This window comes from Mytilus californianus, unplaced genomic scaffold (genome assembly GCF_021869535.1).
Source record: "Mytilus californianus isolate M0D057914Y unplaced genomic scaffold, xbMytCali1.0.p SCAF_6, whole genome shotgun sequence".
Classification (NCBI taxonomy): domain Eukaryota; kingdom Metazoa; phylum Mollusca; class Bivalvia; order Mytilida; family Mytilidae; genus Mytilus; species Mytilus californianus.
The window spans coordinates 102495487-102521446 of NW_026262712.1; the positions used below are offsets into that span (position 1 = coordinate 102495487).

Here is a 25960-nt window from a genome sequence, read left to right on the forward strand (position 1 = left end):
TTTTCTCAATATGACCATACATTAAAAAAAAAATGCAGATCTGACAGATCAGCTGATGAAATTTAGATATTTTGAATAAAATGCTCCGCTGAGGTCGAACCCTAAACAGTTGGGGCAAGTATGGACACAACATTCAAGCTTGATACAGCTCAGAATTTGGATTGTGATTAAATATTTGACACAGCATAGGTTTCTTACACAGAATGAATGTGGTATAAGAACTTAAAAATTTTTAATTTACCTATTCAAACCATATCATTATTATTTACTTTTATATATAAATCAGAAATAACCAATTTAAAATGGAAAATTTTAAAGGAAAAAAAGGGAAAAAAATTCCCCCCTAATTTTTTGAACCCCCTTATGATTCATCACCCCCCAACTCAATCCCAGTCTTCCCTTTGTGGTATGGTACCTTGCAGTACAATTTCAGAGCGATCCATACACTTGAGCACAAGTTATTGTCTGGAAACTAGAAAAATGCTTTTTTTTTGGCCCCTTTTTGGTCCCAAATTCCTAAACGTTTTGGGCAATTACCCCCAAACTCAAACCCAGCTTTCCCTTTGTGATATGGAACCTTGTAGTACAATTTCAGAAAGATCCATACACTTACACACAAGTTATTGTCATGAAACTAGAAAAATGCTTGTTTTTTTAGCCTTTTTTTTGGCCCCTAGTTCCTAAAATTTTGAGGCAATTACCCCCAAAATCAATCCCAGCATTCCCTTTGTGATATGGAACCTTGTGGTACAATGTCTGAGAGATCCATACACTAACACACAAGTTATGTCTGGAAGTTACAAAAATGCTTATTTTTGGCCCCTTTTTGGCCCATAATTCCGTAACTGTTGGTACCATAACCCCAAAATCAATCCCAACCTTCCTTTTGTGGTATTGAACCTTATGGTAAAATTTCATAGAGATCCATTCACTTAAACTAAAGTTAGAGTGTGAAAACCAATGTGTCTTCGGATGACTACGACACCAACGTCATACCAATATACGACCACAAAATTTTTTTGCAGTCGTATAAAAATCATGATATATTTTTTAAGCATTGATAAATGAAATATGATTTTGATGAATGAAAATAAAATCATGACTCTCATGGCTGAATTTACGAGCAAATCTTATACAGATACAGTGTATTAACTAATTTCATTGTAACTGGGTCAATTCTATTTTAATTTTATAAAAAAGAAACTGTTTTAAAAACAGTGGATGTCCAAACCAAAATTATGTGCCATTTCATCTTGCATTCACTTCGTCTGTGTCTGTTCATCAACAAATATTTCTGTCACATACTTTGCCAATACTTTGATTTGTTTTAATGTCTACTGAATTTGAAATTTTTCGTCACACATTTTTCTAGAACTTTTAGAACTCTTTTTTACTTGGTCACAGCTGTTGCTAGATCTTTAGTTTGATGTACTCGTCCTTTGCCAGAAACTATATGTTTACCTCTTATAAATCTAAATGTTTTTAAACTCTTTTTGTGACATTGGATTTTGTGAGATTACAGTCTCATTGATGCATATCCCACAACTAGTATTCATGCTGTTAAAACAAAGATCCTTCAATAGTCATACTGATTTGCAAAACTTTCTATTGTTTAACAATTTCACTGAGTAAATTTAGAATTTTTTTTTTGCAGAATAGAATGATTGAAAACAGACATATAACAAAATTCCTGAAATTAAAGCCTTAAAAGGCATATATTTTTTAAAGAATACAATTTGCTTGATGCTGCTCACATGCGTTAATGTGATTTGTCTGCAACTTGAAAAAATTGTAAGGTATTGAAGTCCCTATTATAAATGTGAAGCAGGTTGCTCCAGGTTATATAAAAATAAGATATGGTATATATATATATGATTGCCAACATTACCTTAGATTTAGTTGAGATCCACATGAGAAAAATTGGTTATAGATATCTTCTAATTAGATCTTGATTACACTATTCAGATATAGCTACTTGCTAGATAGTTGTTTTAAACATGTATGGTTTTGGTTGTAGTGTAGACATAAATAGTATAAAAAGATATAAATCAGCTGAAGTTTATGATGAAAAATTGATGAGGTTACCAGCTATAATAAACTATATTTAGTATTATTCTTGGTATTATTATTCCTTTGTTTCCCCCCAAATGACAGAATCTGTGTAAGCCATTGCAGTTATAGTCATCTTTCATCCTTAATATTCTCCTTGGGCTCTTTACAGAAATTTATTCTATTTTTGACTGCAAAGTGATATAGATTGCTCCAAAGTGTAGAAACACCTTATTTATTCCTGCATTAACAGGTCTAGTAACTCCCAACAGTTTTTCTTCAAACTTTCAACGATGAATGCACCTTCAGTTGGACATAGGGTCATGGTAGCGGAGTGGTCTAAGTAGTTCAACTACTGTAATCACTAGCCAGTCAACACTGAGGTTGTGATTTCGGGTGCGGGTGCACTTAAATAATCTTAATTGACTAGGATTGTCAGTTTTCCTACCTTAGGTCGGTGGCTTCCTCCACCAATAAAATCTGACCACTATGGAATAGCACAACAGTGTTGAAAGTGTCATTAAACACCAATCAATCTATCAATCAATTGGCCATATTGATGTATTTTTCCTGACGTTTTCTCAGTTGTTGAACTTGGTTATTTGCATATAGTGCCACTTTTAGCTTTTCTAGTCAATATTAATATGTTAGTCCTGTGTCCAGAGTTCTAATTCTTTACTTACACTACTCATATGATTGCAACCTACCCCACCTTTTTGGAAGCGGGTTTCACAATTTGCCCACCCTCAGTGTCTCATATCCAGAAATCAACGCCACTTTGCTTATTTGAATATTATACTAAAAAAATCAGATACGGGTCACGGAAATTATATTGAAATGATAGGGAATTTTGAAAAAAATGTCTGTTTTAACTTTGATTTAAGTGATAGACAGGTTGCCGGGGCAGAAAATAAATATACACAACAATATACACCATTTAAACGAAATATAATGACTGTCGTTACAAAAATCAAGGTTCCTGAGCTATTTTTAAAATCGAAGCGAGAGGCTTTTAACATTGCAGTATAAAATACTGGCTAAAATGGCTGAAACGTCAAATTTGGAAACTTCGTGTTGAAAATTGGCGAACAAGGTCTTTAGAAATACAGGTTGCCGGGGTGAAACTTGAAACTTGAATGTCCAAAGAATAAGCAAGTCCAAACCTTGTATGTGTAGTCGTTGAACTCTAGGTTACCACGTAAAGTTAAAATGCCTCTATTTCAAGAAGAATAAACTCATGAAAACACGAAAAATTCACTAAATTCGCGTTCATTGTTTTGATTTTGACCGCCTGACAACTTTACGGAAATATCAGAGTGATTATAACCAAGGACTCTGTGACGGGCAACTTATATTATCCGTGTTTTAAAGATTTTAATGATATCAAGCCAGTCCAATTCAAACTATTATCACGTGGTACAATTCTCATTTACATATTATGAATATTAATTAGCAAAAGTACTACTAATTTCTGGCTATGTGTCCTATGAATTTTAAGTGATTGATTTCTCAATATCTGTCCTTCGCTATGCTTTGAAAACTTGCAGTAAGTAGGTAATTTATTTGGAAGCTAGGTGTATTGCAGTTGTATTCTTTTTTCTCATGTTAGTGGGATAATGATTTAGACAACTATCCATTTAAAGGACAAAGGAAAAAGATGTGAAAAATACCAGGTTACTTATGACCTTCAACAATGAACAAAACTAATGCTGCATAGTAAGTTATAAAGGCCCTGGTATAACAAAATGTGTTGTTGCCATTATTCATGTTATTTAGAAATAATACTTTTTCCAAATTTAAAGAACCCCAATTATAATACATTATAATTATTCTATCATGAATATAAAAATAAGAAGATGTGATATGATTGCCAATGAGACAACTCTCCACAAGAGACCAAATGACACAGAAATTAACAACTATAGGTCATATGCGGCCTTCAACAAAAAGTAAAACCAATCCGCACAGTCAGCTATAAAAGACCCAGAAATGACATGTAAAACAATTCAAATGAGAAAACTAACAGCCAGATTTATGTACAAAATAATGAACAAAAAACAAATATGATAAACAGCGACAAACGACAACTACTGAATTACAGGAAGTCCATTCAGATAGCTCCATGTTACCATATAGCCTGAGAACACCAGGAATTGACAAAAGGTCAAACAATAAATAAATAAATTGCTTCGCCGAGCGCAGCTGGATAAGACCGCAGAGGTCCAACCCTGAACATGGACGCAATATTCGCGCTTGATACAGGTTTGAATTTGGATTGTAATTAAATATTTGACACATAAAAGGTTTCTGACACAGAATAACTGGAGTCAAAGAACTTAGAATTTGTTATATGATTTGAATTTATATTCAATTTTTTGCTTTTGTGCAATACACTTTGCCGATGTGAATGCCATTTATTTTGTAAATTACAATGCAAATATATATTAGACCTGACATGGACAGACTCCCAGTATTTCTATATTCCCTAAACCATGTTGCTATGGGAAACAATAAAATATGCACAGTAATGAAACTTTGCCTTACTTCACTCATCTAATTACTAGAGATGCCACACCCATCAACCACTAAATATAACCAGGTTCATAACACAACTGTATCTATATACCTTCTTATACTAATAAAGTAAATAATAAAACAAAACCCAACAAATAATACTTAACAAATAATCTGTTTATTTGTAACTATGCATTGATTGGAGGTTGAACAATATTTGTGAAAACTGATTTATTGTTCATCAAAAATACAAAAATCACATTCTTAATGTAAATCTTAAATATTAAGAACATGTAGAAAACATATTCATAAGAATAAATTATTCACTCAGTATCAAGTTGACATGAAATGTCTCACCTGTTTACAAAAATATTTATTTTCAATAATTAAATAAACTTCTATTCTAAGTTAAGGTCAAATAACATGCAACATGGAGAGCTATTCCTATTAATGAATTCACATTTAAACTATCAGCTGTCTTTTGTTTATACAACTTTTATGGAGGAATTTTTGTGAAATTCTTTAAAATGCACACAGTAATTTTAAACGAGGTTAACATAAATATTTGTAACAAATGTAAATACCAATTGTTGTTGACCTGTCCAATAGTTCAACAAAAACCAAAAGAATTCACCTAAATACTGGAGGATAAAAATGTGACGGATGTCACAAGGACATACATAAATAGTACTTTCATCGAATATTTTTTTTGAGTACTGTTGACCTTTCCTGTATAGACTTAATGTGGAAAAAGCATGAAAACTGAGATCATAATTCATTGGCAATAATTGGCTGACATGGTTTTATAGCAAGATACTTCCATGCAAAAGTTGATTTGCCTCACTGATAGAGGACAAGATATACAGGTATTTGTCATTTTTATGTCAACTTGAAAGTAACCCCTATGTTTATCCTGCTGTTGTTAAAGGCATGACAAAAACCAAGGTTAAATTGTTGAATTAAAACATTAATCAAAAAAAGTTAAAACAACAGCAAACTTTGAATTATTAACACACTAACAAAGTATATTCACACTTCAATTGCAAATCTTTATAAAAAAAATTCCAGTATGTGTATGCCCTTGCAAGCATTCACTGCTTTTTTTCATTTTAAAGTATTAGAACTAAAAGAATTTGAAATATTAGACAATCTAAGCTTTAAGAGACCCCAGGCGTTCACATATAATTCCTAGATATAAGTGTGAATGTATAACTTCATAAACTTTTGAATCCTTGGCAAACTGGGAAATATTTGAGAAGAATGTGTATATATAGTTGAATGTAACTTTTCATGCTATACTTATGTACAACATTCTAGGAAATCTTTAGTATTCTCTGTATTGTATGAATACTTTAAATGACTTCATCTTGTTTTTAAAATTGTTCTGTTTGTTGATAGTTCCTTCAGGAATACATAGGGAAAAACAGAATGATCCTTCTCACACTTTTCATTAGAGAATTGAACTTGCTGGTCATTCAGAAAAACAAAATAATTTGAAATTAAACTTCTAATTTAGAAATTTTTAAATTGCACTACAAAAACAGTACCTGCTTCTTTAACTGCACTTCAAAATGGCACTTGGATCTTACCACTTGTAACAGAAAAAAACAGATATAACAACTTCAACTGTATAACAGAAATGACAACCTATATACAAGTATTGAGTTCATTCATATATCTTTTGGTTTATAATGTTGACTCTACAATATTATAAGATCTATTACATAAATTAATACTTTCTTTAAAGTAAAAATATAATTTAAATTAAAATATGCCCTATACATGAAAAATACTTTATGACGAATTTAAAACTATGTTACCCTTGTTGCCTATTTGTTGTCTAAATTTTAAAATAAAAAATCATCCTTAAAATTCCCTTTTGTTTTGTCACATTTTATAAGCTATATGCAAATAACTCAAGAAAACTAAATTTTGAAAGCTTGGTTATTTGATAATAGCATGACAAAAGTGATTAAATAATTTGCTGGATGTTAAAACTGATTAATTTGAGTCCCTCCAAACCCCCATGAGTTTAAATTTAAAACAGCCCTATAAAGATACTCTGATTAAAGATTGATACAGATATATTGAAGATTTAATTTTGAAAACTTATGTGAAATCATACAATGTATTCAGAATTTACTCTTATTATCTTGAAGAGTTAAACTTATTTTTTTTCCTAAGAAATTAATTTATATGATAAAATTTTTAGTTGAACTAACAATGTGCATATTTCTAAAAAACAGTTCTAAGATTTAACATGACATGTATCAAACAATCTTTCAAAATAGTTAAAATAAGTCCTTTTCAAGAAAATAGATTTGATTTAGATAGCTAATTCCCGAAGTCTTGCTGTTTCATTCTCTAAAACATCCTCCCGATCTGTTGCCTTAGTAATGTGTTGTGAATCATTTGGTTCCTGAGGTTGGCTTTCCTCCACTTTTTCTTGTACAACTTCCTGGTTCTGTGACTGTTTAGGAGGATCTCTGGCTCCAAATATTGTACTCCCTACTCTGACATTGGTACTGCCTAGCTCAATCTGTATGAAAAAAGCATATTGATGATTAAAAGTAGGAGTCCCCCCCTTGTAAACAATGTGAATTTTTTAAGTACTGTAAATTAAGATATTATTGTTTGCATTTATTATTTCGATTTTTGAAGAATGATTAATTATTGCGGATTCAGGAAAAGCTTCATACAGATATATGTATCAGATATTAGAATGTGAGTTCTTATTATTGTGATACTCCTCCATTCGTATTATTTGCATTAATAAAAACCTCACAATAATTTGTGAATTTACAGTAACTGATCTGACTGTGAAGCAGCCTTTTTATGTAAATATCATGTAAAGTAGTCATAAATGCATTTGATTATGGAGTTTTTTTGTTGTTTTTTTTTTCCATTAAAGCAATTTTAGTAACATACAATAACTGAAGGCATGAACATTTTTTCAGATCCTTATGACAACCCTCTATACTTATCAGATTAATCAGATTACTGCCAATAAAAACTTACAGCATGTTCGTAGTCATGTGACATCCCCATACTGAGTTCTACATCTTCTACCTGCAGGTTACATCTTCTACAAACGTCATCTCTACATTTTAATAATTTCTGAAATAAACAGTGGTTTCAGTTAATTCTCTAAGTGTAAATTTTAGCACATGAAGATGTCTTGATAGCTATTGGGTAATTAATATTTGTTATTGCAAACCATTTTCTCCAAAAGTGAATATTTGTTATTGCAAGCCATTGGTTTTTCTCCAAAAGTAAATATTTATCAGCAATGTCAACTCTGAAAATTACTAATCAAGTACTTTCGGTTGTACCTAGTGATACCATAGTACTCACTCTATAAAAATATTTAAAAAAATGAGAACACAATTATGCACATTTAGCGCTTTGTAGGTCGTTGTCTAATAGATATTATTATCTGGGATTAGATAATAGTCCAAGAATACTAGAACACACACACGACATCGCGGGTCCATGACTGAATTAAAGTACCTACGCCTTATTTTTAGCCTGGATTTTGAATGTTCGTATTGTCATTTGATAAAGTCATGCTGATTATAAGGTGCAGTTTTCTCTGCTTTAAAAATCTTCCTGTTTGAACCTGTCCTGCTACAATATAGTAGTGGTACTCCAGATAGCAGAGGGAAGAATAAACAAGAACTACAACCGGAAACTACATGTGACATGTACTATTTCATTTGTATTTGTATCAGTATCAGATTCGACCTGGAACTTGTTAATTATTGGTAATATTAATTATGTGGAAAATAAAAGGGCCTGGAATGGTGTAATTTTTTATCAACACCACTGTCCTATATAAGTTATATATAAAGTTGAATTCTTTGATTCGTCGTTTTACGTCATGCCGGCTAACAAATTGGACCTTGTTATTTTAGTAGTAAAGATATATGTCATAATTAATAGCTCATTTATTACATGTACTAATTAAGTAAACAATAATCTTATCAATAATTTGATAAATACCTATTGAATATATATGATTACAAAGTAAAACCAGATCAAACAACAGTTACATTTTGTAATCGTAAAGAAAACACTTTTTCAAAGGCGTGATCATTAGAGGTTACTAATCATTCACTGAGGGCAGGTTGCGATGAATTTGTTCATATTTAGAAATATCTTGTCAACTATATAACGGGAACGGGGGAGAGTCGGTTTTGCAACATTATAACTAACAGTCCTGCAAATGAAAATATCCAATCTGACGTAAATGATATAATGGGAATGACAAAGACACGTTTTGATAGCCAAAAGTGTTGGTCTAGGAAGTGTAGCCAACCAATTAAAAGAATATATATCTCTATGACTTCGTTTTTATTTCCAAACAAAAGATTTTAGATTTATTTTTAGTGACCATTTAACACAAATATATGAAATATATCTTAAAAATAATTTATCTAATTCACTGAGTGGTGTCCATAATGAAAAGAGGACCAATGTCCTAATAGGAACCCAATTAGTGGAGTCTTTTTGGCATTCCATACTCTGTATTACCCAGCTATACTTGATGCATAGATTTACCTAAAAATTGATATGTAGTTCATAAATAAATGTTTGTTTGATTGATATAAAACAATCATAAGGTCACCAACCTTGTTTTTGATATATTAATCAATCTGTTACCTAGTTGGTGTTGAAAAACTTCAAAAATCAACATTTTACGACTTACAATGCTATGACATTATGCTTATTTTGTGGTTTTGTGGTATATTTTCATCTAGAACACCACTTTGGTGTTTTACACCCATTTAGTGTGCTTTCTATACAAATGTATATCTATTTTGAAAAGGTTCATTCAATAATTTTTCAGATAATGAAAGAGATTTCTTTCGATTTTCAGTTTAACGTGCCAAAGTTGTATGCAAATTTTACCAAAATCTATAACATAGTCTATTTACCGTACCTTGGCCTTAAAGGTCTTCAGATTTTAAAATCCTTGGTTTTGAGAACAGTGGGCCTTTAAAGCTTAGCATGTGGAGTTTGACTAAGTTCACATTCCAATATTTTACTTTTAAAGATTTGCTGGTAGGAAAGTTCAGTTATTGACTTACAACAAAATCTGGGTTGACACCATCAGCTAAACTGTGGTCAAATGAACCAATGGTCATTAATCCTATAAATTCTAACTCAGGACATTTGGTCCGGATAAGATTGACTAGATCAGTAACCTTAGATGTTGATACACCATTCTTATCTGTAAAATAGCACAGAGATCATTAATATATGTATGTAAAATTAGTTGTTGAGAAAAAAATAAGATGTAACATGTATTGTTGTTTCAAGCTGCTGACGAAATATGAGGTCATTCTGTACATAGTTCCTGAGAAAAGTGTGACAAACATATCTGTTTGGATTCAATATATAGAATAATGTGTCATCAAGCAGTCAGAAAAGTGGTCACAAGTTACAATTCATCACTGTCAAATTGCTGAATAAATATGAAGTAATTCTGTTCAGACAGGATACACAAAGGAAGGGACAAAAAAATTATATTGCAAACAGTATATAGGCCACAGCTCTTAGAGTAAGGGTATACAAAATGTGAGACTTAAGCATTACATAATGAAGTATTTTATATGATTACTCTTAAAACTGCTTTCAATTAATTTATATCGTTCCTAACAAAAATGGCAGACGAGTAAGATGCTTGTGCCACGTGGGGGATTCGAACTCGCAACCTCAGTGTTGATAGGCTAGTGGTACAGTAGATTGACTACTTAGACCAACCGGCCACCGTGGCCCCTATACATAAAGGAGATGTGGGATATACAAATGAGACAGAAAAACAACTAGAACCTTAACAGATATCTCGATGTCATCCCAAGGTCCTTATCAAAAACAACAACAAAAGAGTCTTGTCAATTCTACACAAAATGACACAACAAAATTTGTTAAACAAAAAAAGAACACAAACACTTAACGAAAAATGACATCGACATTATTATTTTCAAGGCCTATAGTTGGGAGCTGTTGGAAAACTTAACCTGAAAATATTTCTCTAAAATATAAAACTAGAGGCTCTAAAGAGCCTGTGTCTCTCACCTTGGTCTATGTATGTGCATATTAAACAAAGGACACAGATGGATTCATGACAAAATTGTGTTTTGGTGATGGTGATGTGTTTGTAGATCTTTCTTTACTGAACATTCTTGCTGCTTACAATTATCTCCATCTATAATGAACTTGGCCCAGTAGTTACAGTGGAAAATATTTTGTAAAAATTTACAAAAATTTACAATTTATGAAAATTGTAAAAAATTGACTTTAAAGGGCAATAACTCCTTAAGGGGTCAATTGACAATTTTGGTCAAGTTGACTTATTTATAGATCTTACTTTGCTGTACATTATTGCTGTTTACAGTTTATCTCTATCTATAATAATATTCAAGATAATAACCAAAAGCTGCAAAATTTTCTTAAAATTACCAATTCAGGGGCAGCAACCCAACAACATGTTGCCTGATTGGTCTGAAAATTTCAGGGCAGATAGATCTTGACCTAATGAACAATTTTATCCCGTCAGATTTGCTCTAAATGCTTTGATTTCAGAGATATGAGCCAAAAACTGCATTTTACCCTATGTACTATTTTTTAGCCATGTCGGCCATCTTTGTTCGCGGGCAGGGTTATCGGACACATTTTTTAAACTAGATACCTTAATGATGATTGTGGACAAGTTTGGTTAAATTTGTCTTAGTAGTTTCAGAGGAGAAGATTTTTGTAAAATATTACAAAAATTTACGAAAAATGGTTAAAAATTGACTATAAAGGACAATAACTCCTTAAGGGGTCAACTGACCATTTTGGTCAAGTTGACTTATTTGTAGATCTTTCTTTGCTGAACATTATTGCTGTATACAGTTTATCTCTATCTTTAATAATATTCAAAATAATAACCAAAAACGTCAAAATTTCCTTAAAATTAACAATTCAGGGGCAGCAACCCAACAACGGGTTGTCTGATTCATCTGAAAATTTCAGGGCAGATAGATCTTGACCTGATAAACAATTTTACCCGATGTCAGATTTGCTCTAAATGCTTTGGTTTCAGAGATATAAGCCAAAATCTACATTTTACTCCTATGTTCTATTTTTAGCCATGGCGGCCATCTTGGTTGGTTAGCTGGGTCACCGGACACATTTTTTAAACTAGATACCCCAATGATGATTGTGGCCAAGTTTGGTTAAATTTGGCCAAGTAGTTTCAGAGGAGAAGATTTTTGTAAAAGTTAACGGACGACGACAGACGACAAGTGATGAGAAAAGCTCACTTGACCCTTTGGGCCAGGTGAGCTAAAAACATGTGATTCTTGCAAGGGACTAATTTTTCCACTTTTTAATTTTGTTAAACATGTGATAAATAGATCATGACATACTCTTTTCCTCCACCCATAGGAGCCCTTGGATTGCCCCTCTGGCTGATATTGGAATAGCAGGTTGATACCAGAGCCGATATTGGTTAAGGACATGTCTTAATCCATAAAAATACCACCCGATCCTGCATTACTATATGGGTTCATCCTTTTGAATTATTGGCAAATCAAAGTGCATTGGATATCATTAGAAAGCTATATCCAAATTAATCTTGGAATTATCTTTTGCAAAAAAATAAACATTTATTCTTGTGCTGAAACTAAATTGAGAAACAAAGTATATATATATCATGATAATTCATAATATGCAAAAAATTGCACGGTCTTATCACCTGATAAAATTATTGCCTCATTGAACAAAACTTACTTTCTTCTCTACTTGTATTGACTTGAACAAGTACTTTTAACTTTTCTGTTTTTCCTGCTTTTTCTAATTCTTTGTTTAACTTCTTTGCTAGCTTCTCAGAGTGGACAGTTTCGCACATATACAGATTTGGAATAGCTTTAAAAGATATGAAGAAAAAATATTAGTATAAATGCTATTGATTCACATTTTATTGTACCAGATATTTTTTGTTATTATATTATATAGCCTCAATTCTCTTTGTTGTATACCTGTCATGATGGTGCTGTGTAAATGTCATTGTACATCTATAGTCACTTGGTTTCTGTGGGATAACTTTTGATCTAGAATATAAATCCTCAAAGACACATACATCTATATTCTATTGCTTTTTCTGTTGTGATTTTAATAAGTATTTCTATGTCTTAATGACAATTATTGTCTTTTAAATTATTTTTGTTTAGCATGATTATCATGTTTGTTATTGGTTAATATGCAAGGGTAACATAGCAAATTTTTACCTGCTGAGCCATGTGATAAGAGTAGAATGTTTCCTTCATATTAACCAATAAATAAAGAGCTGCGCCATGAGCGCATGATACGTGCGTCATCCGAATAATTTGGCACTATTGAGGCTACCTCAAGTTTAAATAAGTTTGTGGCCTTGATTTTTCACCTATACATTTCTATCTTGTTCACAACACACCTGCCTTTTTGTGCTGATGCGGCGTAAAGCAATCACCAATCAATCAATCAACACAACACACCTTCTGGTGATAAACAATGTTACCAAGTATCATCAATATCTATCAAGGCATATACATGATATAAAAGTTATGGATCAGATATAACAGACCAAGTAATTTTAAATCTTAAAGAAACACAAACTGTTTTATGCTGCTAACAAGGATATCCAGATTAAATAAAATTCAATAACCGTCTATAGTGTGAAAAATGGACAGTTTTAAACAATTTTTCACAAATGAAGTTCCATAACTCCACAATGTCATATCATAAGACATAAGGCATTTTATTTCACTAAAGCATCCACATGGGGTATGTTAGTACAACATTTTAACAAACAATAAAAGTATATCAGAAATTTATAAAAAAAAAACAAAAGGGAGATTATTTCAATAGATATAAACAAGTTACCAAAGTTTCATGAAAACTGCTCAAAGTGTGTTTGAGTTATTGTCAGAAAACTGGAAAGACCCAATACTCCAAAACATAAAATAAGAAAAAGGGAACTTATGTCAATATATATATATATATATATATAAACTATTCACCAAAGTTTCATGAAAATTGCTCATAGCATTGTTTAGTTATAGTCAGAAAACTAGAAAATCACCTATTTTTTATTGAATAAAATCCCACAACTTGGAAATGTAAAATCAAAAATTCATAAAAATCGAAAGGGAGCTTACGTCAATAGATATAAACAATTCACAAAAGTCGCATGAAAATTAATGAAAGCTTTTTTGAGTTATTGTCCAAAGTGTTGACAATGGTATACCATAATACGTCCCGGCTTTTAAGATGGGTGTATAAAAAAAAAACTGACATGTTAACATGCAGTATAAAAATACCATGTGTTCTTTTTTTCATTTTTTAATTTAACTTACATGCTAGATTTTTGGCCTTATTGGTTTGTAAATGCCCAATGAAATGCCATTTAATTTCTCTGCATATGTCTTGGATCTGAAGAAAAACAATTGCCCTTTTATTAATAAAAATAACTTACCAATTTCAAGTCAGGATTACCATGATTACATTGTATCACATTTGAGGTCAAGTCAGGTTTAAATATGATACATGTAAATAGGCATATTGTCAAATTAGAAAGCTTATAGAATTAAACTTATCACCTGCAGCTGGTTTGTACTTAAATGAGCAACATGACGTGTGCCACATGTGGGTCAGGATCTGCTTACCCTTCCAGAACACCTGAGATCAACCCCGGTTTTTAGTGGGGTTCGTGTTGCTCAATCTTTCGTTTTCTTTGCTGTTAATTTGTATTTTTTGTCCTTTTCTTTTTTTTGCCATGGCGATGTCAGTTTTGTAGTTAATAGATATAAGAAGATGTGGTATGAGTGCCAATGAGACAACTCTCCATCCAAGTCAAAATTTATAAAAGTAAACCATTATAGGTCAAAGTACAGTCCTCCACACGGAGCCTTAAGTTTTCAAGAGGATTAATGTTTATGCTTCATAGGAAAAATTACTTGATTTTATGGTAATAAATCAGTATGAATGGATACCTATGTAAATGATATTTACAAAAGAAATCTAGTAATATTTAAAATAGTCTCAATTACAACATTACTTGTATACAGGGCAGGTAATTTTGAATAGTCACTTGTTTAAGTAATGCCCTGATTTATGGCTAAACATGCTGCTAGAAATATTACATGCACATATAGAACAATAACATGTTAATAAGACGTTGATTTAACCTGCTTTGAACTAGCTATAGGCCGTTTATTTTTTCTATTGAATTGTTTCATATTCTTCATGTCAGGACCTTCTATAGCTGACTTAACGGTATGTGTTTTCTCATTGTTGGAGCCATACAGTTGCCTATAATTGCTTACATCCAATTCACTTGAACTTTGGTGGATAGTTGTCTCAATGGCAGTCATACCACATCTCCTTATTTTTACAGTAAAGTGAGTCCATTTTTTTTTAATCTGGCTCATTTGAGTCTGACTGATACCGACTTAAACATGTTAAACAGATTGAATCACCAGACAGAAAACTAAAATAAAAGTACTTACTCTTGGATGTCTTGTTTTTTCTTCAAGTTCAATGATCTACAAATAAAAGTACCTTCATGTACATGTAGTTAAGTACATGGTAATCTAGGATTACAAAATGACATCATTCCCTAATATGGCAGTTTTATATTCTGTAAATTCAGAAATTATTGCAAGGTTTTTATTAATGCAAATAATGTGACTGGGTGAGTATTACAATAATCTGTAAGAAAAAAACATGAAAAATATGCATTAATCCTGCATTTGTTTTCAAAAAGATCAACTTTGGTAAGAAACTGAGAATAGGTTTTGACTATATCTTAATATGAAACCATAAGACAAGTTGAGAGATAATATTTCAAACTGGCCTATTAGGTGACCTTATACTTTGTAAATGTTAAACATACATAATTTTCACCAAAATGCCTCTGACCACATTCATATGCTGTAATAATGTCTTCTACTGGTTTGGTTTTTGTTACTGCAACTAGTCTCACCTTTTGAGCACCCTAAAAAACACAAGATAAACCAATGATATAAAGTAACACTGGACATGTTCAGCTGTTAAAAATAGCTGCATGTAGGGATACATTCATGATATTATGAATTGTAAAACATAACAAAATCGATACCTAAGATTAAGGTTCATGTGGACCCTTTGACTGAAAGCATAAGTGGTTATATAAATGGTATCATCAGAGAGTGAATGGCTGCATTTTCACCTCAAAATTTACCCTGAGTACAGACAAACCTGTGTATCTGGAAAAGTTTTAAAGCATAGCAATAATAATAGCATGCTCTAGATAAATAAAATTCAAAAGCATTTTATGTTTTAGAAAATTAAAAACTTAACTGGATTTTGCAGTGCACTTTTTTTTGTTCCTACAGAAAGTGCCAAAATAAACAAAGTTAGGAAAGAGGTTTGAGAACTTCCCCACAGGTAATAATTGAAGCGAACTGTATTTATTGACAAGGACAATAGATACCTGACTATAATTGGTGATTTAAACTGTGTCACTGAGTGGATAATATCAAGTGAAACTCGACTGTTTGTTAATTTTACCATCTTCTGCAGGGATGGAAAAAAGTGCACAGCAAAATCCAGTTAAGTTCTTATTTTCTAAAACATAAAACGCATTTGAATTTTATTAATCTAGGGCATGCTATTCCTTAAAATTTTCCAGATACACAGGTTTGTCTGTACTCAAGAGTAAATTTTGGGGTGAAAACGCAGCCATATTAGCCAAAGGGTCCACATGAACCTTAAGCCTTATTACAAATTTTTGCAATACATGCAAGTTTCAAATTAGGTGAGACCTTTCTTCTTTAGAGAATAAACTGCTTCGCTGAGCGCAGCTGGATACGCCTGCAAAGGTCCAACCCTGAACAGTTGGGGCAAAAATGGACACAATATTCAAGCTTGATACAGGTCTGAATTTGGATTGTAATTAAATATTTGACATATTATAGGTTTCTGAATAAATGTAGTCAAAGAACTTGAAATTGGTTATATGAATTGAATTTATATTCAATTAAAGATTTCTTGCTGTTGTGCAATACACTGTGCTGCTGCGCAATACTTAGTAAATCTGTTGTCAGACTATAAACAAATAAAGTTCAATTTCTTCTCAATGTCATATTTGAAATTTATGAAAATCAATAGGGAGATTACATCAATAGCTATAAATAATTCACCAAAGTTTCATGAGAACTGCTGAAAGCATTTTTGAGTGATTGTCCAAAAACTGGAAAATCCCCCCTTTTTTAATGAATAAAAACCCATAACTCAGAAATGTAAAATCTAAAATTTATAAAATTCTAAAGGGAGCTTACATGTATATCAACAGATATAAACAATTCACCAAAGTTTCATGAGAACTGCTGAAAGCATTTTTTAGTTATTGTCCGAAAACCGGAAAATCACCCTTTTTTTATGAATAAAACCCTGTAACTCGGAAAAGTAAAATCTTAAAATTCATAAAAATCCAAAGGGAGCTCATGTCAATAGATATAAACAATTCACCAAAATTTCTTGCAAATTGGTGAAAGCATTCTTGAGTTTTTGTCGGAAAACTGGAAAATCCCCCCTTTTTTAATGAATAAAACCCCAAAACTCAGAAACGGTAAATCTGAAATTTATAAAATACGAAAGGGAGCTCACGTCAATAGATATAAACAATTCACCAAAGTTTCATGCATATTGGTTAAAGCTTTTTTGAGTTAATATTCGACATGTTGACGACGGATGGACGGACAGACGGTCAACGGTATACCATAATACTCCTGTAAACGTGCGTTTAAAAACAGGGACAGGAAAGGGAATGATAGAGAGCTTGAGACATGTATTCATCAGAGTGAAATACTGTTGACCAAGGATCCAGAAATGTTCATGCAGTTTTAGTCATTTTTTGACAAAAAGACATACTTGGTACTTTTTTATACTGTCAAATACATACCAGAAGTAGCAGCATGAACAAATACATATCAAGTTTTACAGCTTGAATACACCAATCTTAAGTTGTTTTTTATGAATGAGTTACACCAGTTTACCCAAGGTAAATGAATGTAAATGACGTCATTGAACAATCGGTTCTTACTGTGGCATATAAATAAAATAAGCATTGTGATGTAGGAAATGTTTGGGAAAGCATTAATGGTTATAAACGGTATCATCAGAGAGTGAATGAACATTGTCTTCGTTTTTTTAGAATCAAATCCATATTTTTTTCAAAAGACAAAGCATTGCCTTACAATGTTTTCTCAATTTCATGTAGATGCTTGACCTTTTTATATTTGTGCATGGGTCTTGAAGTTAACTAATTTTGGTAACTTTAAAGTTGTAAGTCATTTATCAAACATTTTGATAAAGGCCAAAATATTTTTTGCTTAACATTAATTGACTTGTTGAAGTCATAGTTTGTTTTAAAATAAAGGGAAAGAACTCATGAAACATGCAAATAGAGACCTGTACAAGTCAAAAGCAAAATTCGACTTATTTGCATCTGAGCTCTGACTGGTAACTGGTTATAAATAACAATATTTAAAAATTATTGAACTAATTTCTTGCCATATCTAGGCAAGTGTAGCTGCAGAACTGTAGCTCTTAGGTCCTTCTAATATTTTGAGCTACGATTCCACATGTACAGCTAAGCTTTCGAGACGTTTCGGCCATAAGCCTGTTCGGCTATATGTAGTTTCGGCTATACACCACTTTGTCCTTGATTGTTTCTGTCCATTATGCCTTTTTTCTTAATGTCCGTGCTAATCAATGTGTTGAATAAAAAAATAAGAATACGTTTGTATATTTGATTAGATAATTGGATTAGCTAAGTGATAAAATTAGTGTCTAAGTGATTGACAAATACATGTCTCATAATAAACCAATCAACTTGTTATTTAATTTTATCATTACAAAAGAAGACTGTCACCATTTCGTTTGCTTATGTCATTTTGTGGAGATCATGTGCAGAGTTCACGAAAAACCCACGGTCCCGTCAGTCCTGACCGTCAAAAATTGGCTAGGACTGACAATTGCATGTGAAGTGGGAGTCCTGATGACCAACAAAATTTTGGTGGTTGTTCACTTTTATTTTACATCTTTTCGGTATTCAGATAGCTTTTGAACTGGTTACTTATGTAAACAAACTTTAATTGCAAAGCTCAAAATTACAGTAATACTTTTGAAAAGAACAAGTCGTCGGTTTCTTTGGTATTCAGATAGTTTTTGAACTGGTAACTACTGTAATTTAACTTTTGTAGCATAGCTCAAAATTACGGTAATACTTTTGAAAAATAACCAGTCGTAAAAGTTATCATGGCTGCCGCATGGCCCATCTTGTTCAAAGATGGTGCTAAACCCAGTGTTAAAAGAGTGCAAACAAAACATAATGACAACAGAGAGGTGAAAAAATGAAGAGATTATTAACAAAATGATAGGCTGGAAAAATTACAGGACCACTAGACTTTTGGTCTTGGTGGTCCTAATGACCACCAGGAAAAAAAAGATTTCAAGAACACTGCATGTGGAGGCATGTAGGCAGTTGCCTCCTATGGAGGCAGACCAAAAAGAATCAAAAAGAAAAAACAAGTGTATTAGATCTCATCTTGACACTAGTGCAGACATTGTAAAACATCTCTCGAACATGTGACCATATAGATTTCCAGAAGTACAATCTTCTTTTTTTTTAGAATAGAACCTAAAAATGGATAATTTGTTTATGAGGGTTAAAAACCACGAAGTAATGTGCATTTTAAAATTCCATCTACATAACCTTTTTTAAAACACCATTACTATAAAAGTGCAATAAAGTAATTTTTAAAGTTATAAAAGGTATATCAATGAGAGTATATATATACCATGTATACAACTAAATCTCTTTTAATATAAAATAAAATTATGGCCGAAACCACTTTTATTGCATGGCCGAAGTGGTACATGGCCGAAATGACAAAGGCCGAATCGACCAAGGCCGAAAAGTCCCGTTTCCCACAGCTAAGACAAGTGCGAAGTGGGAAACTTTTAAAATATTAACCCATTGTATGCCAGAGGGCCGATTTTGGGCCGATCTGTACATACTACGTTCAGTGCCAGAGGGCCGATTTTAGGCCGATGTTATTTTAGCGACGTTACCAACGCCGTCATCAATACAGAATTGTGACGTCGATCTCCCGCCACCTAAGAGCGCACTTGCCACTTCCACTTGGCGTTGCATTTCAAAAATAGCGTATGGCTAATTTTTGGTTCAGATACTATATTATTATACACATTTCCCGTTTCCATTCAATTTCCTATTCTTTAGAAACACTTTTGTCTATCGATAGTCCATTTGTTTCTTTTACTTGCATGATATTATTTACGACTCAAATGTTTTGTACAGCTTTGCAATAAGTTTGGTGTTTGGATTTTTTTTCTTTCGCACATAGTGCAGACAGATTCTGTTTTTGTTTTGGATTTTTTTTGTGTGTGGGTGGGTGGGGGGTAAGTCATTAGCATATACATGGCGAATAAATAGATAGATTTCACAATTTTAGATACATTCATTATTCTTCCACACATACATGATTATGTTTGCATTTTTTATGAAGTCCATTTCCACATCTAACACAAACAGTTCTCGTTCTCTTTCTCCCATTCCACCCGTTTCTGTCTGAATAACCGCTACAATCTTTTTCCTTTCCGTCGGGGACCTTACGGAGTCGTATGCGCGCATTATTTATTTCATGATTAGGGAGTCTTTGCTGACGTGATAAAAGATGCTCTTGTGCGAGATCCTCAATTATACTTTGCAGAAATGATAACCTCGAGAGACGTGGTGCATCACTATTTTGTTTATAAAGTATATAAGCATTTGTTACCATTCTTTGTAGTAGATTGAATACAATTTTTTTCCATACTTTCATAGTTTTTCTATCATCGACATATGCGCTGACAAGCTGATCAGCTAGATCTACTCCTCCCATTTTTGTGTTGTAATATTCAATCATTTTTGGTTTCCCGTTATTATTAAGTTCGGCTCTACATGCAGTGGATAACAGACGGACAGGTTTCCTACGCCTAGCCTCCTTATACGCACATAGCAATAACTGTCCTTGTCTTAAAACTTAGCTTCGTTTTCATCTATTGTCGGGTTTTTTATAGAGCTTGGCATGGCACGATTTTTACGTAAAGTTCCAGTCAAAAATGTCCCTTTCCGCAGTAGTTCTTTTGCTAAATCAAGTGACGTGAAAAAGCTGTCTGTGACAACGTGGTAGTATTTATTAAAAAAATTGCACGAGTCTAAAAGTGAATTTACTACGTAACTTCCCTGTAACATTCCGGCAGGGGTTGGGTCATAACGCTTTCCTTTATACACCTTAAGATGAACAATGTATCCCGTTATTGATTCAGCAAGCACCCATAATTTAACACCGAATTTCGCTGCCTTTGAGGGTATATATTGAATCATTATTGACCTGCCCCGTGTCCCTATTAAACTTTCGTCTATGCTTAAGGATTGATTTGGTGTATAATATTGTTTAGATTTGGCATTAAACAAATCAACGAAGCATTGAAATTTTCCGGTCGGGGAATACTGTGGATCATCACGGTTAGGAATCATATCATTGTTAGTTATATGAAAAAACTTCAAAATCAATTGGAACCGGTTCCTTGAAAACATGTCTCTAAACCATTTTGTTGATTGGCTAGCAAACTTTGTATTCCAATATTCGGTTATAACCGGTTTCTTAATGATACCCATATTGAGAATAACCGCTAAAAACGCTTTCAGATCACTCAATGTTAAAACCCCAACTTTGAACCAGTCATGCAGGCGCGAGAATCGTTGAATTCTGTCTTTACTAGCAATATAGTCTGCTGCATACCTGCAAAGAAATAGGTTTTATAAGTTTTCCATCGAAAGTTACTTTTTCTCCATTGAAACTGTTTGTTTTTAGAAACAAGCGGTCATAATTTTCTCACGAAAATGTACCCTTTCTCCACGAAAAAAAGGAGCTAGCGCTAAGATTACTTTTTATTGTTTTGCTGAGAAGTAAGGCAACACATCATGAAAAAAGATGAAAAGGCACAATGTTTTTTTCTTGTAAAGATTATAACCGCGTGAATGAGGGTGTGCCGATCATAGATCCGCCAATGGTGACTGTTCTAATGTAAATGATGTAGTGTCTCTTCGTACATGCATGTGTGTAAAATGAGTGTCTAGGGGCTCATTGTCTTAACCCGGGGGGGGTGGGGGTGTTACTGACTATCCTTTCGGGTATAACTGTGCCGACAGCACTTGCCAAATTATACCCTGTTCTAACCAGAAAACATTGAAAAACATACCCTGTTCTAAACAGAAATATTGAAAAACATACCCTGTTCTAGACACGCTCAGAAAATGTATACCTGTTCTAGACACGCTCAGAAAATGTATACCTTGTTCTCGATAGAGACCTATATGTTCTAGACTAGTTCAGAAATTTATACCCTGTCACCAAACAATTCATTAATGTAAGATCCTGTTCTAGACAAATACTTTGTCTAAAAAAGACCCTGTTCTCACCAGCAGGGCATGAAAACGCGACCCTGTTCTAACCAGCAGAACATGAAAAAGGGACCCTGTTCTAACCAGCAGGGCATGAAAAAGCGACCCTGTTTTGCGGCACACTCGTACCACAAAAAATATAGGAAGTAACCCCCCGGGGTCTTAACTTCCGACTTATTTATAAAATGCCAAATAACTTTTTTAAAGCAAATAAGCAGCTCAAATGTTCGACTTATGTCCGGTTTTAAATTATGAAAATGTTCTATGTTTATCAATTCCTTGGTGATGTATAATACATAAAGCATGGATCGATAAAATATGTACATGATAGTACCTGTTGGTTTCTGTAACTATTTGTCTTAAGAAATCCATTGTCATAAACAGGAAAAAATAAGATATAGGTCTTGAATTCCTTGGAGGAGCGTCTTGAAGTCCAACATTCTCGGCAAAGTTCTGTTGCATTTCATCTATTTCTGGTGGGTAGATTCTAAACCATGGACGTTGGTTCGGCGCATTTTCATCTTCGCTACTCTCCGATTCTGTGATCTCTTGAGCTAGATCAACATCTGAATCCGTTTCACTTTCAATATCGGAATCTTCGGAAATGTCTGACATTTTGGAAGCGCAATGCCAATAGTTCCAAAAATGACGTCATGTTTTTAATTGTGACGTCACTTAAATGTAGAAAAAATCAAGCACTTTTCGAAAAATTAGGAAAAAAAGGTTATATTAGGCAACAACCATTTTCTTATCTGGGGGGGGGGGCTGGGATTTTCATTGTGTTTCAGAACCTTCCTCCGATAATTTTTTTTTTCTTATGAGAAGGAAAGCAACATTTTTTTTCCTATCATGTGAAATAGAACTACATGAAGCAGGTGACAGCATAAAAATTTGTTCACGCTACAATGCAAAATCTAATTATTTTTCGGTCAGCAGCTAGGCCATCAACATATTTTTTTTTCAAAAAAAATGGTGCAATTTGGTAATTGGACTAGAACTCCGCCGGCCAAAACAATAATTTGGAACTCAGATTTTAAGAGGCGGTTCTTCACCCTACCGTGATTTTCCCATTTCATTTTATTTTTGTATACATCTGATTGTCAAATACGTTCAATATAATATTGGATCTTGGATCACGGATGTTTCTAAAATGCGGAAATCATAGTAATTAAAACATGCAGTTGAAATTACTTCTAGAATCAGATAAAATCAATCACTTAGCTTCAGAAGCAAAAATGTTCAAATTAAATTTGTTTTTGAAATAATAGTCAGTTCTTTGAATTAAATACATGTATCTGCAAACAAAATCGTTTTTACTGGCAATATTGGCTTCCACTAATATCTAGAGCCGGCAAAATAGCATATATCTTTTTTTGGCGACGCCAGAAAAATAGCTTCTGCCTTATAAAAACTCAAATTGGGACAGAGTCACAGAGTGTGATCATTAATGGGCTTATAAGTACCCGTTTTTATCTACGTGTAGGTACAAATATTTATTTTATTCCTAATAAAATATACATTTTATATTCTCTTACATTGTGTAACATTCCAAACACAAGATTTACCATTATCGCTTCATGACATGAAATTATTTTATTACTCTGAATCTTGGTTTGCATCCGTCCGTCCGTCCAAATTATGTATCCACATCTCCTCAGTAAGTAACAATTTTAGTTTTATTCCGGGGGGGGGGGGGGGGGGGGAATATGTTTGAGGTCAAATGCAGGACGGGGTTTCTTAGTGAAAATATCAAGGATGAGCAATTGGTTAAAATAAAAAAGCCGGAACACAAAAGGGGCACAAAATAAAAGATTATTTTAATTCAGAAAAAAAAAATTGCGCGCACCAGCGTGCCGAAAGACAATGCCACGATCGAAATTTTGCCTAAAAAATAATCAGGATCCATAATTTGATCCAAATTCCTCATCTTGAAAATTAAATGATTGCTTTTATAGAGACAAACAAGATTGCATCTCTTTAGGGAAGGAAGCTGGACATTTTGTTGTTAATATTCTGAGTTGTTAGTTTTTGTAAATATATTATGAAATATCAAGAAACTCTTGTCTATTTTCTTAGACCTCGGCGTTTTATAGTCTTAAGTGTTTCTGGCGAAAATAATATTTTGCACCGGATGGACCTCTGAACAAAGTTTTCTTTGCTTGATAATATTTGACATAGTATGAAACGGGTGGCAAAAGGGTTTCGTAATGTGTATGGTGGCCGTGCCGTAAATTGGGCTTTTCAAAATATCTGACGTTTGCATTTTATGTATCAATACATTTTTCGGAAGGTAGTATAGTTTTCCCCTCATTATCCTACTACATGTTCTGCATAATTTGCATTGCATCACAATTTCAAATATAGCTAGACTTGGTGTTTTTTTTTATTGATTGTATGTTTATCAGTCAGGGATATAACTCTATAGGGTTATTACAGAAAATAACTTGCATGTGTTATTACAGATACTTTTATGAGTTGTCTACTCTTTAATCCTTAAATTTACTAAATCTGTAATAACATATGTTTGTTATTTGTAAAATAAATCATAAATATTTTCATTTTTAGTGGGCTCTAGGGAACTCTTGAAACTTTGCGCAGAAACTAAATGCATAGCCTTGATAACTAACTATTAATTTAGATTAATACATTTTTCATTAACCATGGTAAATCAATGAGACAAGGCTTTTAAGTGATTAACTTAGCTGTAATAACAAGGCTTAGTTGTTAAAGGCATGTAACTTATTAAATGAGACACTTGGGAATTACTGGGAAGCTTGCGCAGAACCTCATTACATGCTCTGATCATTACTTCTTACAATAAATTAAAATACATTGTAATTGAGCATGATCTATGTCTGAGCAAATGCTTTGAAGTGATGTAGAGAAGCTATAATAACACCCTTTAGTTATTACAGGCATATTTGTTCTGTAATAACATAGGTGTACTATGCATGATTGGCAAACTATGAACTGTTATATCTTTCTATAGTTAAGTATACATAAAGACAGTAGCAATATCAATAGAACTTGTATACATTTTAACAAAACTAATGATGTATATTGTCCCTTTGAAACATGTAACATACATATGTTATCACAGTTCTTTGATTTTTTTGTCCACAATAACAAGCATATGTTATTTTTCTCTAATAACCCTATAGAGTTATATCCTTGACTGTTTATAATATATCGTGTTATTTTGATTTATGTTTCTGAGGGTATAATGATTTGTTATTGAATAAACATTATATATATATAGATATTAATTTTGACAAGTAACAATATTGTATTATTCCGGAAATATCGGAATTGCCATATCATATGCTGTAGAAATGGAAACCATCATTCATTTCTCAATAGAACTTTCTTCTATTGTTGACGTCACAAAGCCTCCTTTACCTTCGCAACGACTTCCAAAACAAGCCGTGGCACTGAACGCAGAATTTTGAAATTTTGCCGTGGCAGCGAAAGGGTTAAAATAATTCTAAAGTGCATTAAGATAACCTTGTTGGCATATCCACAACGAAAGAAAAATCATGCTGTCCTATAAAACATACATCATTTCCATACAAAAAAAGTTTATTGTACTGCGTGTTTATACTGCAAATCATTGAACATTATAACCTGTCATGCCTGTTGAGTGTTGTAAAAAAGTACGCAGCTATAATTCTTTTTTATTACCCCTGTTTTCTTTGATATCTGACTCTGGATATTTGCATTTACTGCTTTTAAAGCTGTCTGTATATTAGAAGTAGAAGCCATCCTTCGTATATTTATCATTTTCCATTACAGAATAGTCAAAAGTAGAAGTAAAACGCTGTCAAATCTCAAGTTTGTTACAAAATCTACGGGAGGTAA

General features: G+C 32.8%; 1 protein-coding gene across 1 annotated transcript; it reads right to left on the bottom strand.

Moving 5' to 3' along the window:
- Window positions 1-4762: 4762 nt before the first annotated feature.
- LOC127706959 (pyridoxal phosphate homeostasis protein-like) lies at window positions 4763-25960 on the bottom strand. The gene is made up of 8 exons (XM_052211690.1): window positions 25784-25960; window positions 15485-15586; window positions 15099-15134; window positions 13947-14022; window positions 12343-12477; window positions 9654-9796; window positions 7582-7680; window positions 4763-7102 (listed from the first exon to the last, which is right to left on the bottom strand). The coding sequence occupies exons 1-8, from the start codon at window positions 25880-25882 to the stop codon at window positions 6890-6892; spliced, it is 903 nt and encodes a 300-aa protein (XP_052067650.1). The 5' UTR covers window positions 25883-25960; the 3' UTR covers window positions 4763-6889.